Source organism: Hippichthys cyanospilos, chromosome 2, assembly GCF_059441005.1.
Source record: "Hippichthys cyanospilos isolate Australia breed blue-spotted pipefish chromosome 2, RoL_Hcya_1.0, whole genome shotgun sequence".
NCBI classification, from domain to species: Eukaryota; Metazoa; Chordata; class Actinopteri; order Syngnathiformes; family Syngnathidae; genus Hippichthys; species Hippichthys cyanospilos.
The window spans coordinates 20794388-20806758 of NC_142370.1; the positions used below are offsets into that span (position 1 = coordinate 20794388).

Genomic DNA, 12371 nt, shown 5'->3' on the forward strand with positions numbered 1-12371 from the left:
TGCAGCAACTCCTGCAGTCCGTAGCTATAACAGACATGGCGACCTTTGGAGAAGTGCCACCCCCTATGTGATGATATCATTTAATGAAAACGAGACCTATATTTAAAAGAAACTGTTGGTTAAGAACGCATTTATTTGCAAGAATTTTTTAAATTTATAATCATTTAATTCATTCATTTTTAATGAAAAACGGTTTTAATCATACAGTGTCACTTTAAAAATGATGGGTTGAGCGTTATTGCAGTACATCGGGTAGGTGTTTGAAGAAAGACAGTAAGATTTTCATACAAGTGAGAAGTTGGGACTCATGAATTGAGTGGTAGATTAGAAATATTAAACTGCATTGCAGCTTCTAAACACAAACCTTCAATGAGCCCTTTATTTATTAGCTTAATTCTTTTTTTCCCCCTTTGTTCTCTATCTAAACCCTAGAAGCTGCTTTAAAGATCATAAAGCATAATAGCATTGTCTGCAATGGCGATTTTATTTTTTTCATCACAGAATTTTTAAACCCAAGTCATTGGACCTAATGGTATAATGCTTAATGTATTCGACTGTAAAATATTGGTTGAATCAAGTTTCACCGTAGCAAGTTATGGTTTTTAAATGTGGTTGTTATGGTCTTTAACTTGTCTCAATCTCAGATAGTCTCTGTTTCTGTCTTTAGTTGCCTTAAAAAAAAAAATCTCATTTTATCGCTTTGCTTTTTTTTTTTAAATTGAGCATTTCATGAGAACACTTTAATCGTGACAAAAAGTCAATCTAGGTTCGTAGGTGAGGTCTGGCCTGCACGATTTTGGTCTTGTATAATGTGGTCTTGAGTACGGTAGTTGAGGCTTCCATGTCGTTCAGCGGAGTCTATTTAAAGTGCTTCAAGCGCTTACCATGTAGAAAGCAAAATCATGTAGAAAGAAAAATCATGTCGAAAGTGCAGTGTAAGTGCATTCCAACAACCCTCACTGTTAGTTTAATATGTGTCATACACCTGCTAAACATGTGCCCTCCTTGAAATGTTGCTTCTCCAGATAACCCTCAGGTCTGATTCTGAACTATGCAATGAGTTTCAAGATTATAGATCATCTTTGCTGCCACCAAGTGGTCACAAAAAATGCATATTTAAATGAACTGCATTTTCCATTTCAGCAATTTAAACGTCCTTATCAGTCAACAAGCATGTCAGCAGACATATGAAATAAGTCTGTGACTTTCTGTTATGTCATCGGTGGAGTCAATTGGTTTGGTAAAGAGATAATGTATTTAAAAAAAAAAAGGAAAGCTAAATTAGAAATGCAGAGGCTCAATTGTCAATACATTACAGTACAATGTTGTCACTTAGGAGAGTATTGGAAAACTTTAAAGTATTCTCAATCTATATTGTGAAGTACGTTTTTTTAAGTGAGTAGTAGCATTTATTAGCTGGGAAAAGGTATAAAAAGGCCACTTCAAGTTCAACCACATGTACTGTAACATAAAGAAGCTTTTAGAGGTTTTACCAGGAGGAACCAAGAGTTTTTTAGAGAGCCACACTTTACAGTAGGGGAGCGCAAACTCTGTTTTCCTGGGCTGTTACTCAGCATGCTTTTGAAGTTTTCGTCCTCCAGCACACCTGAATCAAATGATCAGCTCATAAGCAAACTCAGGAGAAGCCTGATATCTGATCATTTTTATCAGGTGTCTTGGAGAATGGAAATATCAAAAACATGAGGATCGGGTTTGGACACCCCAGCTTTACGGTGAGTGTGAATCTGACAAGTGACACAATAAGAAACCGGACCATTACCTGTAGGTTCGCTGTCCTGCATGTTTTCAGTATTTCCCTCCTCCGGTGCACCTGATTCAAATGAGGGGGATCATTATCAGGCTTCCGCTGAGCTTACTGATGAGCTGATCATTTGAATCATTGGTGTTGGAGGTCAGAAACATCAAAAAGATGCAGGGTTTTGACCCTGTAACACTGGGCTTGGACACCTCTGCTTTCGAGGGTGCATGGGTGCCCCTGACTTCGGACACTCATAGTCCCTTTAAAAACAATAATCGGTGCAACCTATCGGACACTGATGGTGCAGCAGCCTCATTCAAAAATATCCAAGCCTTAGTTTGACATCTTATTGGTGTTCTTGCACTTGGGAGTGGACATATGTTTGTGATCGTTTAACATTTCATGCTGATCTAGGGTCTGTCCCAACAAGAACTGCGCACTACTAACAAGACCAAACTGACTTGAAAAGCCTTGCTTTTACACATGCCTGTGATAGCCGAGCAGCCATGCCGCCATACTCACACACAATCAAATGGACTGGCTCTGTAAACTTGCACCCCGACGGCTTCCATATTTGTTTGTTTACTCCTGAAGGTGGACAGCCCGCCCTTGGAGCCTTGTGAAAGTCATGCTGCTTGGTACAGCCTTGAAAGTGTGTCAGAGGGGGAGGCTCCTGGGCCCTGTCTGCTTTCTCCAATCGCCACGCAGAGTACAAGGCAGAGGACCGCCCCCGCCTGAGCACACCCGAGCTGAGAGGAAGTGCATGTACCCAACACTTTAACAACGTGCAGATTCCAAATACACACAGATTCTTCTTCAATTGCTCATTTAAGTTTCTCTCTACTGGTGGGTGGTTGTTGCAGAAAATTTTGTACAATCATTGAGTTAATCCTTGAAATCCACCCAAGGAAACGTTTACTAATACGCAGGTTTTTTGTATGGAATATCAATTCAGTTGAGCAAGATCTAAAAAAAACCCCACAATACTTTGAAAAATGAAGACAATATAGAACACATACAACTCACACCTGAATTCTGGTGAAATTTGGGACAATCTGATGAGCCGCAAGTACAGTAAAACTCCTCTACAACGATACGTGCATGTGCAAAAAAAATCCCCCAGTGTAAAAAAAAAATGCATGCATTGAAGCCTTTCCCTCTTTATTACTTCCTCATACAACAAAAAATGCCTGTTACAAAATATATAAAATGTTTTTTTTCTACATTTGTATTGCACTGAAATTCACTATGGCGAAAACAAGGCTGCAGGAAAAGTCTAGCCTGGTTTATACTTGCTGCGCCAGCACACCTTTCGCAGCACTTAAAGGGACACTGATTAAAAGGGAATAAACTATATGATGATAAATTAAAGAAAAAAAACCTTGCAAATAAATGTGTTCTTAATGACCAACGATATGTTTTAAATATAATCGTGGGTCTGATTATCATTAAATTATAAAACATGGGGGTGGCACTCCTCCGGAGGCTGCCATGTTTGTTATAGCTATGGACAATAGTAGATGCAGCACCTTCTGCAGTCCGTGTTGAAAAACTGTCAAATCTTACATAGTGCCCCTTAAATACTAAATAAGAGCGGCTTTCCTCCACAGTCAGACGATATTATCCTATACTCTAGGTGGCAGTAAATAGAGTCCACAGTATACAAACAACACTTTTCTATACAGAGGTAGAGAGAGAGTAGATTAAAACGATATAAATTCTTCCAATTGTTGTTAAACGGATTCCCCACCTCTCCCCAACATGGTGCTTGCCAGGAGTTGTTTACGGTATTTAGATCACGGTATTCCTTTTCAGACTAATCGAAAAGGTGTTTGTACTGGCGAACTTCCATAAGCAATAGTTCGTCTGCCATGTTGTCCGCCGTAAAGAGATACTGGAAGATACGCGTTGCGGAAAATCTGTTCCGCGTGGTCTCCGCGTGGAGGGGCGTGGTTGCCGAAATAACGTCATTTTGACGCGAGCAGTCACGCGGCGCTTAAACCACGCCAACACTTGAAGACAGGATAAAAGTAATAAAGATGAATGAAGCAAAGTGAAATACATTATGCAAAAAAATGATTAAATATGAAAATGAATGCTTATTGTCACAGTCCTCCAGTCCAGCCACCTCATTTCCAGCCACAGCACATCTGCTCTACTCCCCTGCCGATCAGCACTAAACACCAACAGCTGCTACTAATCGCCTACTCAGTTTAAAACCCGGTCTCTTCCCTCCACAATTCGCCAAATTTTTTCCATGCACTACGCCGAGCTTTCCCACACTCTACCCTGTCTGATTACCCATGACTTGACCCTGCCTGTTCTCGACCATCCACTAGCTCGCTGACTACTTTTGTACCGACTACCTGTGCTCCGACCTGGCTTGTTCCCGACTATCCGCTAACCTGTCAACTTCATCAGCCTGCCCATGTTCCGATCTGTCCCCCGCCACATGACTCCCTGCCACAGGCCGGCATTGCCGGCCCCTGATATTCTCCTCACTACACTTATCTGTCTACGCCTGCTCGTGTCTTCCATCTTTCAGCCCTGACAGCTTACTGTAGATTTGGCAATTCCTTTTTTTGTCTTTAAGTTTTGGATGGTTTTGTTAACTTTAGTCAGATTGTAGATTGCAGAACACATTTTTTATGTTTTGATACATTAAAAAGTCCCCTGCTGTAAAACATTTCTAGCTGCAAATACGTTTTTGTTTTTTTTGTTTTTGTAGAATTCTACTGTATCTCAAACATCTTTGTTTGAAACAAGTCAAGCAATAAGCCCCTCTGCTTTAAATCTGTGTAGGCATGGCCCGATAATCATGTGGACAGTTTTCTGTGGTGTTAAAAAAAAACCTGGGCAAATTCGTGTCAACACCGGGTAGTTACCCCGGGCTTCCACGGGCATAAACAAGGAAGCCATAGCCGGTGATGGGAAGTCCACAGGCACTGCCAACACATGACTGACATGAGCGCTGCACAGTACGGACTCCATGGCTAAAATCCAACAATTTCCACACTTTTCCACACGCAAACACAACTGTTAGGATTCAAGTAGAATGCGGGACAGCGATACACACGCGCACATTAACAATAGGCAACAGCAGTGGGCCGTCTGCGATACAAGGAAGCAATAGCTGCTTTAGAACATGTGTATCAAAGCTGAATACGCTACAGTTCAAGTGATACGCGGTCTAACTGCCAAACCAGTACAATTAGTACAAGTACAATTCCATGCATGACATACCGACTTAATACTTCAGTGCACAGAGTGTAAATGAGATCATTTGTTATTGAAGTAGGACTGAGTTGAACATAAATAAAATAATTTACAAAGAGATACATTTAATATATATACATCAATGTCAAAAGAGCATGCGACTGCGAATAGAGTATCATTTCATACAGCAGTTGAACTCTATCTAGCTTGGTCAATCGGAAGAGCGGGATCAATCCACTTTCACTATCAGACAGATTTTTAATATTTTTCCAGCAGAGGGCAATGTTTATCAGCAACAAAACATGGACCATGAGCTTGGTTAACAAATACAGTACATCATATCTAGTTATTGGTCATGCAATAATGAGAAAGAACACATGAAATTACTAGATCTTTGTTCTTTCAACTGTGGCCAGGCCCTCACAAGCAATCCTAAAAGCTCTCTTCCAGGACGCAGGTCATCATCAGCTTCCAAGGTACAAGACATAGTTTCAACTTAACTGACCCAGCAGGACCAATTCTCATGCAGTTCCCATTAGAATGTTCAAGATGATGAGAAGCATTTGTATAAAATACAGTATCAAAAATCTTAAAGCTTAACTTGCACGAGCAATGCAATGTAAAAAAAAAAAAAAAAAAAAGATGATACCTAATTGCTGGAAAAAAACAAAACTTTACAAACAGTAGGGAGATGCTCTGTGCAGTAATCAAGTGTTCTGTACTATTAATTTTTCATAGCATAACTGAAACTACTGTATGTTGTTGTGCGTCATACTCATGTTATAAAATGGTTAATACAAACAGTGATAGTTTTTTTCATACTGCCCACTTGTGGCAACAATGGGAAGATGCCAGTATGCATAAGGGTAACCACAACAACTGAACTATCCATCCATCCATTTTCTTTAGCTGTTTAATCCTCACAAAAGGTCGCTGGCTTGTTGGTGCCTATCACAGCTGTCTTCGGGCAGTGGGCAGGGCCATCCTGGACTGGTTGCCAACCAATCGCAGGGCACACAGAGACAAGCAACCGTTCACACTCTCAAACACACCAAGGGCAATTCGGATTGTCCAATACATCTGCCATGCATGTTTTTGGAATGTGGAATGAGGAGACCGGAGTTGCCAGGGAAGACCTGCGCGAGCACGGGGAAAACATGCAAACATCCACACAGGAAGGCTGAGGAAAGCTGGAATTGAAGCCGGCACCTCTGAACCGTGAGGCAGCCGGGCTGACGTGCTAACCAGTCTGACACCGTGCTGCCAACAACTGAACTACCTCATTTGAAAATTTGTGAGGTGAATTTTGAACTAGTTTGCATAGAAAACGAGCTTCACCTCAACAACTTCAAATGAATAAATAATTACTGAGAGAAGTATTATAAGCATGTGCAAAAATATGGTCCTAGTATTTTTCCACTGATTGTTTGTAGTTGTTAATCATGGAAGATCATGAAATGACAAGGTTCTTTTGGCTATTTCCAAGACAACCTGGGAGCCTAGAGCTTGCCATGTCCTAATCCTGACATTTTGCTTCCATGGTGCACTTCATTGTTTCCATCACTTGTTTGAGGGGGAGAGCACAGCTTCCTGACATTTCTTTCTCCAGTGTTACCAGAGGAGGAGCATTCTAGGACGGACATGCTTCAAGCCTCAAATCACTGTTATAGGCATCACGACCATTAGAATGAGAATGTCATGCATGAACAAACCAAGTGGCATGTTATCTGAATTACCCACTGTTGTCCCTTTTTCCAGAACCAAAAGATTGTGAGCCCCTTTGTTTCATTGCTCAAAGGGAATCTTTCCATTTTCCTTCATTTAACATGAAATGGAATTACTATTCTATTTATTGTACCGGAGGTGGGTTTCCTGATTGAATATCTTAAGGAAAAAAGTTCATTGTTAAGGCCTTGATAAAAGGCCATCAGGATACATTTATCAATGCATTTATTTCCTTCTAAACTAAACAAAAACATGCCGTGTGATTCAGATCCTTCGAGCATTTTGATAAAAGGATATCGCAGACAAATTATGAAGACACATGCGATTATTAAATTGTGAAAAGCAATTCATTACTGTATGTCTTAAACCGCTGAAAGTAGCATGATAGCCCTTGATGAGTATGGTTTATTACATTCAATGTTTCCGTGCATATATTTATGCAAAAAAAAGTTAATATAGGATGCATGTATGGAGAAAATCACATGAATTACAGATTAAAACCTTCCCAAAATGTAAGTTTGTAGACAGAGAATGAAAGTTTTTATATTTCTGCCATTCCCGTGAACATCCACATGAAGTGGAATTTGAATATGAAATGGGAGCAAAGGTGCTGTGATTTGTAAAAACACATTCAGTGCTAAATATAAAGATTTATACTGGATAGAAGATTAGTTTTATTGGCTCTCACATACAAAGTAAGTGTATGTTTGTGTGTGTGTAGTGTTTGTGTGCGCACGTGTGCGTGCATGTGTGTGTAGGTTTGTGAGAGAGAAAAAGAGAGAGAGGGCGAGGGAGAGAATTGATATTAGAAAATCTTTCTTTAGAAAAGGTGAAAACAGAAGGTGCATCCCATCGCAACATCTGTCACGTCCCTAACCATTCTAACTTATTGTATCGAGTCTACCAACAGTCATCAGACTGTTCACATGCTGGCTGAGTGTCATGTGATCCGAGGAGGAAGTGGGCTCACATGAGCCAAATAAAATGACATTAGAGTAAATTTTCTGCAACGCCCCGGAATGAGTCGTCTTCTTGTGCTTTATTTCGATTCCATGCCGACATCACTGTTAACAAAGATGCGCCACACTATTGACTTCCAGTATAAGCAACATGTAAAAATACATTTCCCCAATGAAGAAATTAGCTAAAAATAAACAAATAAATAAATAATAATAATAATAATAATAATAATAAGTGGCTACAACAGTCCACATCAGCAAAGTTCTCTTGATGAGTGGCTTTTACTTTTTTGCCATGTAAACAAGGCACAAGTGTACAAACAAACCACAAACAAACAAATACAACAAATCTGCAGCAATATGTGATATTCGGGCATGCAAGAGGAGCCTGAATTAAAAAACAACATGCAATAAGATCACTGTATGGACACAGTAGGTTCTGTGCACAATATGCCTGGTCGTGACAATGGGGTCATGGATAGGCTAAGGCAGACAACATTCTGCTGCAAGACGTCACTGTTCATCCACGACACGACATCATTGCTAGCATGCCGGGAAGTTTCACAAGTGCGCAGTTACATCACAGCGACAATGTTTTGGGCTAATACTGAAAGAAGCCAAGTTGTTCCGACATAAAAAACCAAACCAAGTCATTATGTAGAAACACTATAGTTGATACTGAACATTAGTTACAACTTAACATATTCGGACTTACTGTGGAGCGATGGTTAACCAAGAGGCATTTTAGATGTTATGTTCCTTCGCTTGTCAAACTAACTACAGTAAACGCAGATTGAGCTGAGTCAAATGTTTATAATACACTACGATCATTTAAGATTAAATGCATTCTGTCTTTTTTACAGTTTGAGGTTTTATTTGTTATGAAATAGCATAGTTGGCTGCATAAAATGTTCCCAAACGCTGCCTTTAACAATACAAACAATATTATGGAAAATGTACTTTTTGCTTGTTGTATCCAGATCGCTGCATCACTAAAAATGTATCAATGAGCAAAGTCATTCTGAATGTTGCAAATTGTGCAAATACATTTTGAATGTTTTATCCTGTTGCACCTCTATAGTGTTGTTTATTGGGAAACACGTCAAATTACCGTAATTGCCACGAATAAAAATACATCCGATATTGAAATGTGCATCTCGATGTCATAACTTGGCTTATGTGATTGACGAATGCAATCTTCCTCAAATGTTGTCAAAGAAAATGTCTAATCCTAAAGTTACTCTTTATAGCAGGGAGAGGTCCCCAACTGCTGGTCCGCAACTCAGTATGTAGACCAACCGGTACCAAGCCATAGGGTGAAAAGACCGAGTCAAGAGACATGAGATGAGCTTAAAACTACGAAGAAAAAGTAGTGGTGATAAAAAGATTGGGAACCCCTGGTTTATAGGACACAGCCATACCTTTGGCCTTCACTTTTGGGGAGAAAAGTGTGTCGTATAGTTGTGGAATTACGGTAACACTAGAAATAAAATATCAACTGAATGAAAATCTAGTTCAGAAACGATCTAGGAAACAAAAGTCTGCATACATTTTTCACACATTTACCGTATTTTCCGCACACCGGATTATAAGGCGCACCCTCAATTAAAGACATATTCTAAAACTTTTTCAATCACAATATAGTAATACTCAAAGTAATAACAAAAATAACTCAAATAATAACTCTAAACTCTCAATAGCACTATAAACCAATGTCAATATGACCAACCTTGTTCAACTGTAAACACACAAAAGAAACAGGTAAAGCTTACTTTATCAGTTCATTCCCCATCTACGAATCCCAATCTCAATATTGATCCATATATAAGGTGCACCTGATTATAAGGCGCACCATCAGCTTTTTTAAAAAAAAATAAGGCTTTTATGTGCGCCTTATAGTGCGGAAAATATGGTACATTTATATTATATTATTTTATATTCTATTATGGGCGGCTGAGTGGATGAGTGGTTAGCACTCACAGTTAAGGGACCCAAGTTCATTATTTCTTTTGTATATTAAGGATATCTGATGTGTCTCAAAATTCTTCATGTATTATTATTTACAGATGACACAACTTTACATTGCTCCGGAGAAAATCTTGAACAGCCTTTGAAGACCATGAAAAAAGACTTGTATTCAATGAAAAAAAAAAAACCTGGTTTGACTTTAATAAACTATCATTGAATGAAGGAATATCCAAAGCAATCAACACATGAATAAAGGACTAGCCAAAGCAATTAACACATTATATTGTACATTTTTACTGCCATATTTGACATATTGTGTGGGGTTAAGGGGTAATATCTTTATAACACTCAGACAATTTAAAACGCCAAAAAAACTCTATATGAATTATCAACCGTTCAAATTATATTGAGCCAACTAACCAATTGTCAAATTCTCTGATCTAGTTGAATTTAAAAGACCTCACTTAAAGCCATGGTGTCTAAAATCTGTTCAAAATAAGGAAGAGTTGTTACGTGCTAAGAGGCGAAGGTCTTTTTATAAAAACAAAGACAAGTACAAATTTAAAGCAAATGTGTGTTTCGGTAAAAGGTTGTTTGACTAAGAAATAAATATGAGAAAGAATTGAAAAGGTAGGAATATCTTGCTACGTTTAAAAAGATGTTCAAAAATACAATGCAACGCTACAAAGATAATGACAATTGTAAACCTGAGAAATTGTACAAAATCTTCATGATTCATTCATTCTTCATTTTCATCAATGATAGATATTTCTTTAATTTCTTTGTTTGGGCTGTACACTATGTGAATAATTCATTTGATAACATGTTTTATTTTATTAAAGAAGAACAAAGGGGTATGAGTGGATACGATGTGAACCTCTTCCTACTTCTTTGAACATATGATTGAGCTAATAGGTATTGATCCGTTCTTTTGGTTTTGTTTATTTTTATGAACTTTGTGTTTATTCGTTCAATAAATCAAATGATAAATGACATTATAGTGATCCATTAGGAGCATCTCGCTGCACTCTGACCTGTCTGCCCTCCCCTAGCTAATATTTGAAGTGGCTGTTAACAAGGCAACACCCAATGTTGCATAACAACTTGGGGCCAGGGGAAAAAAAAAAAAAAAAACCATCAACAATGTGCGGCGCTCTAGGTCAGTGGGGAGCCCATAACTCGTTCCGACCAACAGGTCAGCGGCCTCATTATCACCTAAACAGCAAAACCACTTCAGCGTGCCAAATAACTACTGACCTGCTTTTCAAGGGCTGACTCTTCAGCTCGTAATACGTTTTGGGCTCCTCTTGTAAGTCCTCTCCATCATCGAAGTCGGGAACTATTCCCGATTCTGACTGCATGGCTTGAAGATGTCAACTATCAGCACGAAAAACTCGTCAAAACACTTTTATGTGTCGGCGTATGTCGATCCTGTCAAGTAATGACACCGCAAACTGCATCTGTCCAGCACCCGGAGCTATGTAGTCCTCAACACGGAGCCGCTAACAGACTCCCGGCAACATTAAGGGGAAAAGAACTACGACGACCATGATTCACTGCGGCAGGCAATGTCAGCATGTACCTGATTGGCTGCATTCGACTGTCTCACATTTTTGTTTTAAAAAATGTTAATTGCACTATCTTATATTTTATGCGACACCAACATTTGGTAAACATCTTTATGTGTTGACAATGCCTACCTTGGTTTATCTTATCTGTTTATCCTTTATTCCTTTCATTTGTGCTAGCCTTTAAACGAAAAAAAGAGCGCTCTATCGTCCTGCAGGCACAAATACGTGGGACGGTACTAGACTGGTAGAAAACAGCAAAACAGAAGAGCGTGAAACAGTGAGCAATAACTTTCTTAAAGCCGTTAAAACGATGCTACTGAAGTCTGTCGGTCTCTCGGTCTCTCGGTCGCTTTCTCTCTCTCTCTCTCTCTCTCTCTCTCTCTCTCTCTCTCTCTCTCTCTCTCTCTCTCTCTCTCTTTCTCTCACTCACTCTCTCTCTCTCACTCTCTCGCTCTCTCGGTCTCTCTCTCGCTCTCTCTCTCTCTCTCTCTCTCTCTCTCATGGATCTGTACCCCCCCTGCCCCCTCCCTCGTTGTCATGTATTCTGCCGCTATCATTTATTAATTTATTTTAACAAACGCAGAAATAAACTATAACACAAACGAAAGAAAACAAATATGACGTCGATGTTCTGTCCCTAAAGTGTTGAGTCAAGGTCAACCGCCCAACACTTGGTGTCAGTATAAAGCAATCAAAGAGCCATATTGAAGGTCACGCTGGTCTCTGCTCGATGGAAAATCAATATTTGCATTTACCATCCTGCAGAACTGGTTTCAATTGTCTTTTTATCCATGCAAATATGATACAAATGAACCCCGTGCAAATATAAACTACTCATAAACGCTACTGCCTATGCCACAACAAGTTATAATTCAGGACATTAGGATTATTATCTAGGTACAGTTGACAGGGAGAAATACTGTCTATTGTGTTTATTGTTGAACAGGGGCACTCATTCGGTTGAGAGAGGCCCCCAGAGCTTTGAACTATAAAGCCCTCACTCAAGTGGTAAAATCATAAAGTGAAATCATTCGTGAAATCCATATGTTTCTGACAGCCATGTTAAACAGGTTGCTTCCAGACATGTACAGCTTGCTATAAATCCAATTTTTCTGATGATCATTATGAAATCCAGCCACCCTTTGCACAGGATTAATGAGCAGTGACAAATGA

General features: G+C 39.3%; 1 protein-coding gene across 4 annotated transcripts in view; it reads right to left on the reverse strand.

Annotated features, from left to right (window-relative positions):
- Nucleotides 1–11348, reverse strand: part of mitfb (melanocyte inducing transcription factor b) — a 32707-nt gene extending 21359 nt beyond the window's left edge. Inside the window, exons 1-2 of one of the 4 annotated variants that reach the window (XM_088407277.1) lie at nucleotides 10885–10944; nucleotides 1781–1831 (exon numbers count right to left, since the gene is read on the reverse strand). Coding sequence is in view for 2 of the 4 variants with exons in the window: in XM_088407274.1 (XP_088263400.1) it covers nucleotides 10885–10988 (104 nt within the window). In the remaining 2 variants the exon portion in view is untranslated. Of the gene's footprint in view, nucleotides 1–1780; nucleotides 1832–2281; nucleotides 2412–10884; nucleotides 11107–11327 lie in introns of those variants that run through there. The other 3 variants (XM_088407275.1, XM_088407274.1, XM_088407278.1) reach the window with 3 other exon arrangements.
- Nucleotides 11349–12371: the final 1023 nt, after the last annotated feature.